Raw genomic sequence first — 17,812 nt, 5'->3', positions numbered from 1 at the left:
TTTTTTTTACATACTTGAAAAAGCTTTCACTATCTATTCACTTTGATATTGTTTGCTAGTTTGCTTTCATATTTCATCTTTACCCTTCTAATTCTTTTTGTTGCTCTCTGTAGGCTTTTAAAAAGCTTCCCAATCCTATTTCTTCCCATTAATTTTTGCTTTGTTGTATGCCCTCTCTTTTGTTTTCACATTAGCTTTGACTTTCCTTGTCAGCCACAGTTGTGCTATTTTGCCATTTGAGTATTTCCTCCTTTTTGGAATACATCTGTCCTGCACATTCCTCATTTTTCCCAGAAACTCACACCATTGCTGCTCTGCTATCATCCCTACCAGAAGCTCCTTCCAATTTACCTCGGCCAACTCCTTTCTCACACCACTGTAATTTCCTTTACTCCACTGAAATACTGCTACGTCAGACTTCACTTTCTCCCTATCAAATATCAAGTTGAACTTGTGATCACTGGCCCCTAATAGCCTCCAGTTCATTGCATAACACCCAATCCAGTATAGCTGATCCTCTAGTAGGCTCAACAGCAAACTGCTCAATGACAAACTGCTCTAAAAAGCCATCTCATAAGCATTCAACAAATTCATTCTCTTGAGATTCATTACCAACCTGAATTTTCCAATCAACCTGCATGTTAGAGTCTCCTATGTCTATCATAACATTGCCCTTTTGACACAGCTTTTCTATTTCCTGTTGTAATCTGTGGTCCACATCCCAGCTACTGTTGAGAGGCCTGTATATGACTGCCATCAGAGTCCTTTTACCCTTGCAGTTTCTTAACTCAACCCACAACGATTCAACATCTTCCAATCCTATGCCACATCTTTCCACTGATTTGATGCCATTCTTTACCAGCAGAGCCACGCCACCACCTCTGCCTACCTTCCTATCCTTCCAATACAATGTGTAATACTGGACATTCAGCTCCCAACTACAACAATCCTTCAGCCGTGATTCAGTGATGGCCACAACATCATACCTGACAATCTGTAATAGTGCAACAGGATCATCCACTTTATTTCCTATACTCTGTGCATTGAAATATAACACCTTGAGTGCTGTATTTGCTACCCTTTTTGATTTTGCATCCCTAATGCACTGATACTCACCTTGCTGACTGCAATTTTGTCCTATCGTCCACTTGCCCTTCCACGCAGTCTGACTGCACGCTACCTTTGCTTTTCTACCATCTGTCCTATCCTGAGCCCCTTCATTCCGGTTCCCATCCCCCCTGCCAAATTAGTTTAAACCCTTCCAACAGCTCTAACAAACCTGCCTGCAAGAATATTGGTTCCCCTCTGGTTCAGGTGCAACCCGTCCCTTTTTGTACCGGTCATACTTCCCCCAAAAGAGATCCCAATGATCCAAAAACCTGAAGCCCTGCCCCCTGCACCAGCTTCTCAGCCACGCATTTATCTGCCAAATCATCCTGTTTCTACCCTCATTGGCACGTTGCACAGGTAGCAATCCAGAAACTACTATCCTGGAGGTCCTGCATCTCAGTCTTCTGCCTAGCTCTCTTAATTCTCTCTTCAGGACCTCATTGCTTTCCCTTCCTCTGTCACTGGTACCAATATGTACCAGCACATCTGATCCTCTCCCTCCCGCTCTAAAATGTTGTGGATGTGATCAGAGTTGTCCCTGTCCCTGGCACCTGGGAGGCAACATACCACCTGGGTGTCCTGTTCACATCCACAGAACCTCCTGGCTGTTCCTCTGGCTATTGAGGCCCCTATCACTACTGGTCCCCTTTTTACCTTCTGCTCAGTGCCAGTAACCCAGTCTCCGTGGCATTCCCCTGTGAGGTCATCACCCACAACAGTATCCAAAACTGTATACTTATTTTTGTGGGTAATGGCCTAAGGGGTGCTCTGTGTTAACTGCCTATTCACATTTCCATTTCTCATGACAGTCACCCAGCTCCTCCCTCCTGTGACTTCAGGGAGACTACCTCCCTGCAACTCTGATCGATTATCTCCTCACTCTCCTACACAAGTTGAAGGTCATCCAGCTGCTGTTTCAGATCCCTAACACCATCTTCAAGGAGCTGCAGCTGGATGCACTTCACACAGATGTAGTTCTCTGGGAGACTCTGGGTCTCTCAGGACTCCAACATCCAGCATGAAGAACACACAACAGCCATTTACTACATGGAGTACAGCAAGACAGAGATAAAAAAAAAGGAATCTTAACAGAAACTTACCCAGAGCCAATGCCTCTTCCGAGCCGAAGCCTCTTTTGAGTCAAAGCCTGACACTCCTACTCTCACCACCAGCTTTCTCCCAACAATAGCCACCCCGATAACAGCTGCCCTGCTTGTCCCTTCTGTATTTTTAGTTAATTCGCTACGCTCTGCTCCTGCCACTAACTGGGCCTCCGGAATGTCCAAACACCAACAAAGCTCTCCTTTTAAACAAGCATCGCCAACCTGCGAGAAACCTTGTTGCTGTGTTCCGTTCTCATTGACTGGGCCTCCAGAATCCCACTGATTGGGCCTCTGGGACTTTTAACCAATATACTGTCCTATGCAAAAGTCTTACACACCCTAGATACAGTGCTTTGAAAAAGTATTCAGCCCCCACAACTATTTTCACATTTTATTGTCTCATTTTCTAAATCTAAATTTTATATTGAAGTATGATTTTTAAGCTAATCTACAAAACATCATATCAAAAGAAAAATTTCAAAACCTGTCAATAATTCACTAAAAATTAATAACCAAAATTGTAAGGTTGAAGAAGTATTCATCTGCTCTGTAATTACCAAGCTAACTTTCCTCAGGTGCAATACTACATATTACCTGACCAACCCACTCAATTTCAAGTCAGGGAAATGATAATAGAGAAGCACAAGTCTGGGGAGGGTACAAGACCATCTCATAGGCACTAAACAACTCTTGGAGTTCAGTACAGTCTATTATGAAAAAGTGGGAAAAATATGAAACCACAGCCACACTGCCTATGTCAAGCCGCCCCTCTAAATTTCATCACTGGAGAAGAATGGCACTTGTAAGAGAGGATACTGTGATGCCAACTGTCATGAGTGAGCTGCAAAAGTCAGTGGCTGCAACTGGAAATGAAGTTCATGGCTCTACAATCCCAAAGACCCTGCACAAAAAGGGTATTTTAGAAAGAGTGGCAAGAAAGAAGCCCTAGCTTTAAGAAAATCATCCTTGCCCAGAAAGACTTTGCAAAGCATCTCTTAGCAAATGCTGTAAAAACGTGGAGAAAGGTCTTGAGTTCAGATGAGATTAAAGTGGAACTTTTTGGCTTCAAGACTAAGTAGTATATGTGGCATAACTCAATAAAGGCTGACTACCAATTTTCTGGAAACTGATGGTTTGATACTCTTTTAATTTTGATGAAATTATGTGATGTCGTTTACTGGGCAGCCACCAGATGGCACTGTGTGAGGTGCACGCAGCGCCATCTGTGGCGACACTCATTTTGACAAAAGCACACTATTTTTATTATTTACATTGCACTCATTGGTGGTAGTTCCAATATTTTATGCTTATTTTATGCGTTTCACGCTAGCTATGGCTTCTAAAATAAATACAAGTCCCAGTGGCGGTATCAAACATAAACATCAGTCCATATCGATCTAAGAGAAGGTTGAAATGTTGTAAAAGCTGGACCAAGGTGTTTCTGTGCGTAAGCTGTGTGGCTTATATGGCATTGGGTCGTCAAGTGTGTATGACATAAAGCACCAAAAAGAAAAAAATGCAACTCAATGCAAATGGTGATTTGCTAAAGCAAATGAGCATTAGAAAATCTATAAAAGTTGGTAGGAGCACTAAGTATGATTGAGTGATGACTGAATGGTTTCACCAGCTCCAGAATGATGGAGTTGACTTATCCGGTAGTATGATAATGAACCAAGCTAAATTGTTAAAGAACATATAGTGAAGAATAGCTTCAAAGGTTTAAGAAGCACCATGGAATTTCCACGCATAAAGTGTGTGGAGAAAAATGTTCTGCAAACCATGAAGGAGCTACCGAGTACGTGGATGAATTTGCAAAGCTCATAGCTGACGAAAATCTCAGTCCTGAGCAGGTGCATAATGCAGATGAAACTGCATTATACTGGCGATGCACACCTCGGAAAACGTTAGCAACAGAAGACAAAAATGTTCCCTCAGGATTCAAAGAGCACTGGGGCTGTCTACAAGAACAGTCAGAGCCGTCTCTATTTCCTGAGCAGACTGAGGTCCTTTAACATCCGCCGGACGACGCTGAGGATGTTCTACGAGTCTGTGGTGGCCAGTGCGATCATGTTTGCTGTTGTGTGCTGGGGCAGCAGGCTGAGGGTAGCAGACACCAACAGAATCAACAAACTCATTCGCAAGGCCAGTGATGTTGTGGGGATGGAACTGGACTCTCTGACAGTGGTGTCTGAAAAGAGGGTGCTATCTAAGTTGCATGCCATCTTGGACAATGTCTCCCATCCACTACATAATGTACTGGTTGGGCACAGGAGTACATTCAGCCAGAGACTCATTCCACCGAGATGCAACACAGAGCGTCATAAGAAGTCATTCCTGCCTGTGGCCATCAAACTTTACAACTCCTCCCTTGGAGGGTCAGACACCCTGAGCCAATAGGCTGGTCCTGGACTTATTTCATAATTTACTGGCATAATTTACATATTACTATTTAACTATTTATGGTTTTATTACTATTTATTATTTATGGTGCAACTGTAACGAAAACCAATTTCCCCCGGGATCAATAAAGTATGACTATGACTATGACAATCAATCTAAGGAGTTACCATTTTAGGGTGCTCCAATGCAGCAGGTGCTCACAGAAAGAGTAAGTGCCCTAAGGGGCTTGAAAGGTGTTAAAATGTCCCGGTAGCATATCGCACAAATAATTACCATCGATATTATGTTAGAGTGGTTTGAAACATATTTTGTGCCAGAGCCAGAGCACATTGCACATCTGTAGGGTTACCCACAGATTGCAAAATTCTTATTTTGGATAACTGTTCAGCTCACCCCAAAGTTGAACTCCTGTATAAGAATGTTTTACAGTGTAATAGGCACCAAATTGTACATTCCGTATCCAACACCAAGACCAAGGAATACTGCGCTCTCTAAAGGCCAAGTATCACTCACTTTTCATGACGAGGTGAATGCTGGCAATTCTGTACAGACATTTATTAAAGAATTTAACATGAAAGATGTTCTTTGGTTCATTGCTCAAGGGTGTGAGAAGGTAGAACCTTTAACACTAAAAAATGGCTGAAATAAGTTGTGAACAACTGACGAAGGGTCTCGGCCTGAAACGTTGACTGCACCTCTTCCTAGAGATGCTGCCTGGCCTGCTGCGTTCACCAGCAACTTTGATGTGTGTTGCCTGAAATAAGATGTGACCTGCCTTGATGTTTGATACTGCACCTAAAGAAAAACTTGAAGATGATTTTACAGGATTTTGTGTACCGAAGGAGAAAGCAGTTGTTCATGATTTGCCTGCGTATGCAAAAAGCGTGAGAGGACCCGCTTTCAAAAATATGGCAAGTAGTCTTAACGAAGAAAATCTACGTAAGTGGATAACTGTTGATGACGAAACACCTGTTGTGCATCACCTTATGGATTTGGGAATTATAGACAAGTGCTCTGAATGCTGATAAAAACACTGCAAGGAATGAAGATGGCAGCAATGATAATGAAACAAATGAAACTGAAAGATTTACTATTGACAAGTTAATTGAGTCATTGGGTGATTTAATCAAAGGGTTAAAGAAATGTATCTTTGTGACAGGAACAAGAGCTAATGAATTTTTATTTGATGCAAGAAAAAAAATACACAGGGAGAGATTAAAACACATGAAACAATTTCGGCTGGATGAAATGTTTAAAAAGATAACTGAGAAGCAACCATTTTTGTAAGCACAGTAATTAATAAATTTACATTTAATTTTTGTGTAATTAATAATCCTTTTTAAGCTTCTACAATCCATTTGGGCCAATATTATTGCATGACCTCTTTGAATCCAGCAAAAACATTAATCCAGCAAGGCTCAGGAACTGAGGGTCCTGAAAAATTGGTGGTCAACCTGTATTGCACATCAGCCAGGTAGCACCATCCCTACTGTAAAATATGTTGGAGGTAGCATCATGCTAAAGGGATGCTTTTCAGTATTAGGGACTAAAAATCTGGTCAGGATTATTGGAAAGAGGAATGCTGGATAAAAACCTACTGGCCTCTGCCAGGAAGTTTAAACTGCGGAGGAACGACAGCAAACCAAAGCACTTTGCCAGAATAAACATGGACTGCTTTCAAATGAAGAAAATTGATGTCCTTCAGTGGCCCAGTCAGAGTCCTGACCTTAACCCAATCGAAAACCTCTAGCAAGACTGAAAAATTGCTGTCCATTGCCACTTCCCAACTAAACTTGCACAGCTTGAGCAATTCTGCAAGGAGGATGGGCAAACCTGGCTCCATCACATTGTGCAAAGCGAACAGACACTTATCCACAAACACTGCTGGCTGTAATAGCTGTGAGAGGTGGGTGGTTCAACTAAATACTGAGCAAAGTGGGACGAATACTTCTGAACTGCTGACATTTCAGTTTTTGAATTTTTAGCTTTTCCATGATTCACAATTTCCTGTTTTTTGGGCTCTGCTGTGAAAAGGGAACATGTGATTCACAAATAAAAATTCTCAGTTAAATTGATCAAAATCCCTGGTTCTAATACTTACTTATGTGAACAAAGGATTGGGGGCAGAATACCTTTACCAGGCACTGTATATACAGTATAGGTGCCTTATGACTTTTGCACACTACTGCAGATAAATACATAAATAAAACCGGAACATGAGTTGTAGAGTCCTTGAAAGTAGGTCCATAGCTTATGGAATCAGTTCAGAGTTGAGGCAAGTGAAGTTATCCACCTCAACAGCACCTCCTGTCAAAAACTGTCCATTGGTCATTACCTGCCATAGATCACCAACTTCCCAAAAAAGGAAGAGAATATTACACGTGGGAACGAAAGTAAAGTTACATAAATCTTGTATTTTACTTTTTTTAAAAAAGTCCTGACCTACCTCGCAACCCAGCTATGTGATAATAAAAGATGCACTCACCGTCCGTTCAGCAGCTTCTCCTACACTGTCATATTCAATAATAGCTTTATACAGTGTATTCAGTAAATGGGAAGCTCTTATTACATTTGGAGTATCGGGCGGAACCTCTGCTACTCCTGTGCTGAATACTCTTTGAAGCATCTTAAGTTGTGACAATCGAGGAGCCAGTTTCTCAAGTACTGCTGCCAGGGTAACCGTCTCATCTTAAAACAAAAATACATACACACAATAAGTAACATAACATAGGAGCAGGTGATAGCCAATTGGTAAACCAAAGTCTGCAAAAGAAGGGATAAAATGTTATATATATATTGCCTTCAATAAGTATGTATTCAATCCTATGAATGCAATGTAGAAACCAGGAAAAATTAAATTAATGCTCAACAATAAGATCAATTAAGATTTTGAAGTTAATAAAATAGGTAAAGCTGAAGACCAGACAGTGGTGGCATGGTAGCATAGCAGCTAACGTAGAGCTTTCTAACGCCAATGGCCCAGGTTCAATTCCATTGCTGTCTGTAAGGAGTTTGTATGACTTCTTGTGACTACGTGAGTTTCCTACACAGTTCCAAAATGTATGGGTTAGTAAGTTGTGTTCAAGCAACACACATCAAAGTTGCTGGTGAACGCAGCAGGCCGGGCAGCATCTGTAGGAAGAGGTGCAGTCGACGTTTCAGGCCGAGACCCTTTGTCAGGGCTAACTGAAGGAAGAGTGAGTAAGGGGTTTGAAAGTTGGAGGGGGAGGGGGAGATCCAAAATGATAGGAGAAGACAGGAGGGGGAGGGATAGAGCCAAGAGCTGGACAGGTGATTGGCAAAAGGGGATACGAGAGGATCATGGGACAGGAGGTCCGGGAAGAAAGACAAGGAGGGGAGGTGGGGACCCAGAGGATGGGCAAGAGGTATATTCAGAGGGACAGAGGGAGAAAAAAGAGACTGAGAGAAAGAATGTGTGCATAAAAATAAGTAACAGATCGGGTACGAGGGGGAGGTGGGACCTTAGCGGAAGTTAGAGAAGTCGATGTTCATGCCATCAGGTTGGAGGCTACCCAGACGGAATATAAGGTGTTGTTCCTCCAACCTGAGTGTGGCTTCATCTTTACAGTAGAGGAGGCTGTGGATAGACATGTCAGAATGGGAATGGGATGTGGAATTAAAATGTGTGGTCACTGGGAGATCCTGCTTTCTCTGGCGGACAGAGCGTAGATGTTCAGCAAAGCGTCGGGTCTCGCCAATATATAAAAGGCCACATTGGGAGCACCGGATGCAGTATATCACCCCAGCCGACTCACAGGTGAAGTGTTGCCTCACCTGGAAGGACTGTTTGGGGCCCTGAATGGTGGTAAGGGAGGAAGTGTAAGGGCATGTGTAGCACTTGTTCCGCTTACACGGATAAGTGCTAGGAGGGAGATCAGTGGGGAGGGATGGGGGGGACGAATGGACAAGGGAGTCGTGTAGGGAGCAATCCCTGTGGAATGCGGGGGGGGGGGAGGGAAAGATGTGCTTAGTGGTGGGATCCCGTTGGAGGTGGCGGAAGTTACGGAGAATAATATGTTGGACCCGGAGGCTGGTGGGGTGGTAGGTGAGGACCAGGGGAACCCTATTCCTAGTGGGGTGGCGGGAGGATGGAGTGAGAGCAGATGTACGTGAAATGGGGGAGATGCGTTTAAGACCAGAGTTGATAGTGGAGGAAGGGAAGCCGCTTTCTTTAAAAAAGGAAGACATCTCCCTCGTCCTAGAATGAAAAGCCTCATCCTGAGAGCAGATGCGGCGGAGACGGGGGAATTGCGAGAAGGGGATGGCGTTTTTGCAAGAGACAGGGTGAGAAGAGGAATAGTCCAGATAGCTGTGAGAGTCAGTAGGCTTATAGTAGACATCAGTGGATAAGCTGTCTCCAGAGACAGAGACAGAAAGATCTAGTTGTGTTCATGCTCTGTTGCCACCAAAAGCATGGCAAACATGTACACATTACAAATAAAATCGATCTAATCTGGTATACAATATTTGCCCATGATACAATGGACAGGTTGGGTACCTCTTATCCGAAATGCTTGGGGCTGGAAGTGTTTCGGATTTTGAATTTTGGAAAATATAATGAGATAGCTTGGGATCACCATAATTTCCAACTCTGAATTTACATGCTAACAGTAAGCAGTCTTTGTCTTATGCTTGTTTATCACACTGTACTGATGCAGCCATTTAGTGTAAAATTTTCATCACCGACGATCCCAGCGGAACTGACAGGAGAAGAGGCAAAGGCGGGTTACTGGCACCTTAAAACCAGTCATTTCGGACAGATGAGGCTTGTCAGCTGTGCTTGGCAGTTCATCTAGGAAAAGGAAAGCTCTGATCTCAAACCTCCGCTGCCTTGCGGCTACATCCACTCATGGGGAAGGCTTCGGGAGCAAACCCCGAGGAAAAAATCTGGAACTGGAGTCCCTAAGGCAGTCCTACGTAGAGTTCAATGTTGACCAGCAACTCCCACAACACTGTTGGTACCAAAATGCCCAGTCTCTGCTGTTCCTTTGGGTTCATCAGATGCGTGGAGAGAGGTAGCTTTCTACATGGGCAACCGCTTACCCTCCATATCGTACTGCCCAGGCTTGCATATCTAGACAGCTAGGACACAACATCCATGGTCGACTCTGACTGAAGGAGGCCTCAGAATACCATTAAGTAGCATATGTTCACTCTGATGCTGACGAATCCATTCTTTCAATACACGATCAAGATCCTAATTTTTCACTTTATGCAGTGTTTTTCTATTTTTTCACTAACTTCTGTTTGTTACATATGTGAGGTAACTTTTGTGGTGCACAGAGACCTGCACATCACTTGGGAACCTCGTGGAATCTTCCATTTGTGACATCATGTTAGCACTCAAAAAAATTTTGGATTTCTGACAGTTTTGGATTTTGGAATTTGGGATATTTTGGATCCTGCACTGCTATCTGGAAACAAGACATATAGTTTACTGCATTATTTTACTCATTCTTCTCCCAATTTATCACAAGCATCTGGCTGCTGAAAACCACTGGATGATCCCGTGAAAACTGCACCACTGGCAGCACCACGTAGTCAGAGTGCCAGGACCTAAGTACAAGGATAATTTTCTTACTTAAAGAACTTGAAACTGAGAAAATCATCAACTGGAACTTGTAGATTACAATGCAAATACAAAACAAACCACCACATACTGAAGTAAGACTGATAGCTGTGTTTGACTGTGGAAAATTGTCACTTTCATTTGAATCATTTTAAAGAGTCATATAGCATGGAGATGAATTCTTTATCCCATTGACACCTACTGAGACCACAGGAACACTAATCCAATTTACACTAATCTAACTGTAATCTCCACATGTTCCTATCAACTCCCTGCAGATTCTACCGCTCAAGTATACTATAGGGGCAATTAACCTACAAATCCAAAGAACTTTAATGATGTGGAAAGAAAATGGACACTCAGGGAACACCTAGTCATAGGTTCTTGGCATGTAACGTTGACTGTTTATTCACTTCCATAGATGCTGCCTGACCTGCTGAGTTCCTCAGCATTTTGTGTGTGTTATTTCGCATTTCCAGCATCTGCAGACTTTTGTGTTTACAGATGGAACTGGAGGATGGAATCAAAACAGGATAACTGGAGCCAACCCTTCTCGTTCCACCACTCTTTCGTCATTCTGCATCAGATTTGAGAAAGTGACAGTACCTTGCTACTGATCATATCCAATGAAAAGCATGTTTTTATAGAAAATGGTCATGGACTGATTGAAATAGTTATGAAACACAATGAAGAAAGTAATATTTTCTGAAACATTGGAAGCTAAACAAAGTGTTTTTAACATTTCAAAAGAATAAAATACCTTTAGTAATCATGCACTTTTCAATGCTGACAAGCTCTTCCTTGAAGTTGATAAAATATTTATACAGGGCCCAGACAAAAGACTGATATGTTCGGAAAGGTGGCTCAGTAAACTTTCTCGATGTAGGAATAGCTCCAAGTGAACAGCTTTCAGTGCTGTGCCCAATAACTTCATCCATGAATTTCTGTAGCCTGAAAACAACTTGTCCATAAGCTGCAATCTGTTCCAATACTGCTCTTAGACAATTCTATGGAAAGGATAAGGGAAATAAGTTAGAGGATTCACACAAATCAATAACTACATGTTCTGGCCCAGTCTTGTTTTTTATCTGCTAATTCGCTATCAAACAAACAAATTCAATAAACTAATCCACAAATGACATCTCCAACTGTGCAGCATTACACCTATCAGTCAAGAGTATCAGCCTAAAGTTTTCCTCTCAAAGTTCTGAAATGGGTAGCCTTCTGTTCAGAAGCAATGGGATGCTTACAGCAGCTCATCATATGACTATACTGGGTTACAACCAGTTAAGGATAACTGTATAGGCAAAGTCACCTTTAAGTTAAATTATAACGAATGATTAACTTAAAATTGTTTGAACTTGCCTTTGAATTCTTAAATTAATTCTAATTTTTGTATTTACATATTTTTAGAAAGGCACTTAAATTCATGCAAACATGCAAAAGAAGGAAGTCTTGTCAAATCAACAAAGCAAATGAATGCATATTATGTCTTCCACAGTACACCTTGCACTAGTAATAGAGGGACTCTTATTCAAAGATGATTTTTCAAAACATTTGCATACAAAGCCAAACTTCGGTCACTTGCAGTGATAGGCCCAATAATTTTTTCAGTAATGAAGAAGTTATTTACCTGGGTCAGGTGAGCCACCATGACATCATTTCTCACTGATATTTTCCCATCATGCACTGTGTACAGGAAAAGTTTATTAACTCCTGACAGCAACCTATACACAAAAAATAGATTAAAATGTAAATAATCTTTTGTTAGACATATTTTGATAATGCATATCAGCGGTCCCCAACCACCAGGCCGCAAAGCATGAGCTACCGGGCCTCGAGGAAATGATATGAGTCAGCTGTACCTTTCCTCATTCCCTGTCACGCACTGTTGAACTTGAACATAGGGTTGACAACAGTCCCGTATTTGCCGGGACATCCCGTATATTAGGCTATTAGGACCGCCCTTGTAGACAATGGACAATAGGTGCAGGAGTAAGCCATTCGGCCCTTCAAGCTAGTACCGCCATTCACTGTGATCATGGCTGATCATCCACATCCACAATCAGTATCCAGTTCCTGCCTTATCCCCATAACCTTTGATTCCGCTATCTTTAAGAGCTCTATCCATCTCTTTCTTGAAAGCATCCAGAGACTTGGCCTCCACTGCCTTCTGGGGCAGAGCATTCCACATTTCCACCACTCTCTGGGTGAAAAAGTTTTTCCTCAACTCCGTTCTAAATAGCCTACCCCTTATTCAGTGGCCTCTGGTTCTGGACTCACCCATCAGCGGGAACATGCTTCCTGCCTCCAGCGTGTCCAATCCCTTAATAATCTTATATGTTTCAATCAGATCCCCTTGCATCCTTCTAAATTCGTGTATACAAGCCCAGTCGCTCCAATCTTTCAACATACAACAGTCCCGCCATCCCAGGAATTAACCTTGTGAACCTACGCTGCACTCCCTTTTTGCTGACGAAAGTTCCTTATGATCTTGGCCATTTGTTTGGGGTCATTGTCCTGCTGCATAATGAAGTTGGGACCGACCAGACACCTCCCTGATGGTACTGCTTTGATGGATGAGAATCTGCTTGTACTTCTCAGCATTGAGGATTTCATTAATTCTGACCAGATCATCAACTCCATTTGCAGAAGTACAGCCCTAAGCCTACAGGGAACCTCCGCTGTGCTTCACTGTTGGCTGCAGACACTCATCCATGTTGCATTTCCCAGCTTTTCTATGGACAAACTACTTCCTGTTTGAGCTAACAATTTCAAATTTTGATTTATCAGTCCAGAGCTCTTGCTGCCATTGTTCAGCATCCCTATCCTTGTGTTTCTGTGTATCCGTCTCTTGGCTGTGTTTCCACTTCAGAGGAGTTACTTTTTGGCAGCAACTCTTTTATGACCTCCTCCATCCTGATCAAAGAGGCACAACAGCACCTTTATTTCCTGCGGAGCATCAAGAAAGCTCACCTCTGTCCCAGGATACTGACGGACTTTTACCGCTGTACCATTGAGAGCATACTCATCAACTGCATCTCAGTGTGGTATGGCAATTGTCCCGTATCGGACTGCAAAGCACTCCAGCGTGTGGTGAAAACTGCCCAGCGGATTATCGGCACCCAATTGCCAACCACTGAGAACATCTACCATAAACGCTGCCTGGGCAGGGAGAAAGCATTATCAAGGATGCATCTCATCCTAACCATGGACTTTTTACTCTCCTCCCATCTGGTAGGTGCTACGAGAGCCTCTGCTCCCGCACCAGCAGGCACAGGGAGAGCTTTTTCCCTGAGGCTGTGACACTGCTGAACCTCACATCACAGCGCTAAGCAGTATTGCACCCATATTGTACTCAGTACTTTTATGTTTGTGTGCTGTAGCACTTACTTTTTATTCTCAGTTATTTTGTAAATAACACTATTCTTTGCATTTCTGGTCAGATGCTAACTGCATTTCATTGACTTTGTATCTGTACTCGGCACAATGACAACAAAGTTGAATCTAATCTAATCTAATGAAGACCACTTCTGACAAGACTTCTCTGAACTGTAGAGGGGTGTACTAGGGTTCCAGTGGTTTCTGTGAGTTCAGAGCTGATAGCAGTGCTGGACTTCTTCCGATTTAGATGAGACATCAGTTTGATTTATCTCTCTCGTGCTACGCTCAGTTTCCGCGGCTGACCACTGAGTTTCCTTGTGCTTCTTCAGAAGAGCTTGGACAGCACATCTTGAAACTCCTGTCTGAATGAAATTTCTGCTTGGGAGAGACCTTGCTGATGCAGGATGGCCACCTTGAGTCTTGTTCCCATGCTCACTCTTGCCGTGGTGTAAGAATCAATGATTTGAAGGTTCTGTCACATCTGCCACACCCTCATCTTTTTCTTTGGCTGTCCTTTACCCAGTTTGATTCTTTCTACACTTATTTCGGTTTCAGCTTACCTGTTTCATTCAACTCATTACCATCTAATTGTTATCTTTGTTTAACCATGCACTGGGTTACATACCAACAAGGTAATCAAGTTTTTACTTGAACGGTCAGTAGCCTACGACTTAACATGTTACTTTCGTTAATAAAATACAAATTTCTACGCAACATTTACTTTTTTTGGAAAATTTGCTCTTTTCTACTGACATACTAATGCAGAAGGCAAAAAACAGGCATCTGAAACCAAATTTATTTTAAAAAAATAAAGGGTGCTTAAGACTTTTGCACACAACTGTAAATTGTCCAATGATTAGATTAGGGTTAAAACATGGTTGTCATGGTTAGCCCACACATTCCAGTCTGAGGATTGTGCTGGGGGAAGCCCACAAGTAGGAGTAAAGCATTCGAATGACAGCAAGAGGTAATACATAAATGTTTTTCATAAAGGCTTCGCCATCTCTGATCAACACAAAAAAGGTTTTACTATAAGGTAAATGTGACAATTATAAATTAATTTACAAGAGCAGCTAGACACCAACTTCAACTTGAACACAATGAAAAAAATGGCACTGAAGTTTCTTAGATGCCAGTGAATTGGCAATTAAGAAGTCATAACAGTTCAAAGTTAATGCAATACAGGAAAATGCAATAGTCATAGCAGAGCTGTGCTGAAAAATAGTTGTACACAATGAATACAGGAATTAAATCCACTGAATTTCTTAACTCAATCTTCTTTTTGTCTGCTGCCAATGGTCCTTTTGATCCAGACTGGAACAACTGAATTGTATGCTAACCAGCAACCAATGGAACTGTGGAAAAAGTTGTATAAACCTATGGACTTGTGTGATTATCACTAGACAGTGAGATTTCTAGAAAGTGAATCTCAAAATTAGTTATGCATTCAAGATCAATAAGTCAGCAGCTGCAGAAATGTACAAGATACCTAGAAGTAATAACTGGTACTCACCACAATGTTTCTCGTATAACTTGGGCTTCTGTAACAAATTTTCGATCATCTGAATAATACAGCGGATCAGAATTGTATAAGTGCTGCTCCCTAGAGGTAAAAAATATTAACAAAAAATATTAATAAAAAATTCAAACTACTTTAAGTGATTAGTACAAATACACTCGGTTATGTCAACATTTCACATTAAACATCGTCCAGAAAGCAAGTTACTAAAAAGCAGTGGCAGATACTTTCTTACCAGACAGCTGCTAAATTGGAATGTAGGTGAAAGCTGTGACTAAATTTCGATGGTTTGTTTGTCCAATACTGGGTGACCACATGCTGATCCAGCCACAACTGTACTTCTGATTCACTGGCTAAGTCAAGAAGCAAATACATTAAACAAAACAATACATTTTGATGACAAATACTCTATCAATAATAATTCTAAGGAATTGCGTTCTAACATCTGTTAAACCAATGCACAAGACTACTTGCTTCAATCAGTTTGTCCATGTATGTTATTTTGAGCCCCCAAGAATATAGTAAAAACACAAATTAGGATGCCTGGCAGTTTCCATGTATGTTTTTCTCCATTTGGCAATGAAGCCAAGACAGAATTCCAGCCAAGCTCAATTGAGTACTTTCTTGTCTACTCTATACTCAACACCCACTCTACACTCAAAACTCTTGTTCTTTCCAAGAATGAAAAAAACAGGGAGAAAATACACGGTACTTTTCATCAACACACCCAACCTGGACGAGATTATGTTACCAATAAATAAAACTCCAGTTAGACCACACTTGGAATATTGTGTTCACTTCTGGTCGCCTCATTATAGGAAGGATGTGGAAAGCTTTAGAGAGTGCAGTGGAGATTTACTAGGATGCTGCCTGGATTGGACAGCATGTCTGATGAGGATAGAGTGAGCAAGCCAGGGCTTTTCGCTTTGCAGCAAAGGAGGATGAAAGGTAACATGATAAAGGTGTACAAGATGATGAGAGGCAGAGAGTAGTGGACAGATAGAGACCTTTGCCCAGGGTGGAAAAGACTACCACAATTTTAAAGTGACTGGAGGAAAATATGAGTGGGGAGGTGGAGATCAGAGTTTTTTCTTTAAAAACAGCATAGAGAGAGGTTAGTGCTTGGAACATGCTGCCAAGACTGATAGTAGAGACAGATACATCAGGGACATTAAGAGACTCTTAGAAAACTATACGGATAATAGAAAAAATGGAGAGCTGGGTGAACGAGTAGGGTTAGATTAATCTTAAAGTAGGTTAAAAGAGTGGTACAATATTGTGGGCCGAAGGACCTGTACTGTTCTGAAAAGCTCTATGTGCTAAATAACCAATGAGGACAGCATCTTTTCAAAGCAGTTAACCCAAGTGAATCAAATACTGGCCTGAACTTCAGACTCCCACTACACGTACCTTTTAAAGAGATATGGGGCCCTGTGTTCTTAATGTGTGCTTGCTCTTCTGGTGGGGTTTTGTCAACCTGAATACCCGAATCCTCCCTACTCAAAGACTCTTGGAGTTCTTCTTCACTTTCTTCTTCGGACCACTCCTAAGAATTAAACAAAGTATATAAATCCAGTGGATTATGGTTAATTGGACTATCGGTTAATCAGGGTAGCCGCTTATTTGGGGCAACTCTTAAAGAACAAAAACAAATAGAGAAAACAGCCGGGATTCCCTTCATTTATTTGGGATACTGTCACTTAATTGGGACAAGCAATGGTCGCCGAACACTTTCTAACTAGTGACAGTTGCATGAATGTCGCAATAATTTATTATTATAACATTTACTGATTAAACACAGAATAGGCACATCTGGCCCTTCCAACTGCACTGTCTAGCGATCCCTGACAGCCCTGATTTAACCCTAACCTAATCACAAGACAATTTACAATGACCGAAGAACCTATCCGATAAGTCTTTGGACTGTGAGAGGAAATCAGAGGACCAGAGAAAACCCCCACATTCCATGGGGAGGACACACAGAGACTCCTTAAGGAGGTCACTGGGATTGAACTCTGATGTCCTAAGCTGTACAGTGTCAGTTGTGTGGCCATTAGACAATACACCGTGCTTAGAGTGAACAGTTTTTAAATAGCAGTATTCGAAAAACAGTGAATTTTGTCACTGACAGGTGGCGAATGATAAGCAGTAAGACAATTCAGAACTGTTCTGTACACTGCAATTTCAAGCATTCTGGCCTGAAGGTACCAGAAACAGCAGGGAGTGAAAATGAAACAATTCCACTACTTCGACAAGTTAGAAACTATTACGAATTTGAAGGTATTGATAATCACCTTGAATGTTACAGAGAAGATCTGGAGTACATAAGCGCCAAAAGCACTGTTTGAAGGCAGTCAATTATCTGCATTAGGTGTCTGCACTGATTCTGATCATTTACAGTCAATCAAATGAACATGGCAGCATACAATGGATTAATTCTACTGTCAATAACTACTGGGAACTAATATACAGCTTTATAGCACTGTAGTAGTTTTGGTAAGTATTCTAATTTGTTCTGTATTTCATTTAAATACATAATTTGTTACTCAGTTAAATGGTAGTTTGACTTTTTTAAATAACTTTTTAGCTATTTCCATGAAACTTCAGCTCATTGGGGCAGCTGCCTAATTGGGTCAATGTGTCCCAATTAACCAGAATCCACTGTATATATTAAACAATCATAGAAATAATCTATTTTGTTCAGAT

At 41.7% G+C, this 17,812-nt stretch overlaps 1 protein-coding gene across 4 annotated transcripts in view; it reads right to left on the bottom strand.

Moving 5' to 3' along the window:
* tubgcp5 (tubulin gamma complex component 5) overlaps positions 1 to 17,812 on the bottom strand; it is an 81,139-nt gene that overhangs the window by 39,757 nt on the left and 23,570 nt on the right. For all 4 annotated transcript variants that reach the window (XR_011886552.1, XR_011886551.1, XM_072262711.1 and 1 more), the window contains 6 exons: positions 16,517 to 16,652; positions 15,342 to 15,459; positions 15,101 to 15,190; positions 11,837 to 11,930; positions 10,964 to 11,210; positions 7,099 to 7,301 (listed from right to left, as the gene is read on the bottom strand). Coding sequence is in view for 2 of the 4 variants with exons in the window: in XM_072262711.1 (XP_072118812.1) it covers positions 7,099 to 7,301; positions 10,964 to 11,210; positions 11,837 to 11,930; positions 15,101 to 15,190; positions 15,342 to 15,459; positions 16,517 to 16,652 (888 nt within the window). In the remaining 2 variants the exon portion in view is untranslated. The remainder of the gene's footprint in view (positions 1 to 7,098; positions 7,302 to 10,963; positions 11,211 to 11,836; positions 11,931 to 15,100; positions 15,191 to 15,341; positions 15,460 to 16,516; positions 16,653 to 17,812) is intronic.

Source organism: Mobula birostris, chromosome 7, assembly GCF_030028105.1.
Source record: "Mobula birostris isolate sMobBir1 chromosome 7, sMobBir1.hap1, whole genome shotgun sequence".
NCBI classification, from domain to species: Eukaryota; Metazoa; Chordata; class Chondrichthyes; order Myliobatiformes; family Myliobatidae; genus Mobula; species Mobula birostris.
The sequence above is the reverse complement of the archived record's forward strand: the minus strand, read 5'-3'. Positions and strand labels throughout refer to the sequence as shown.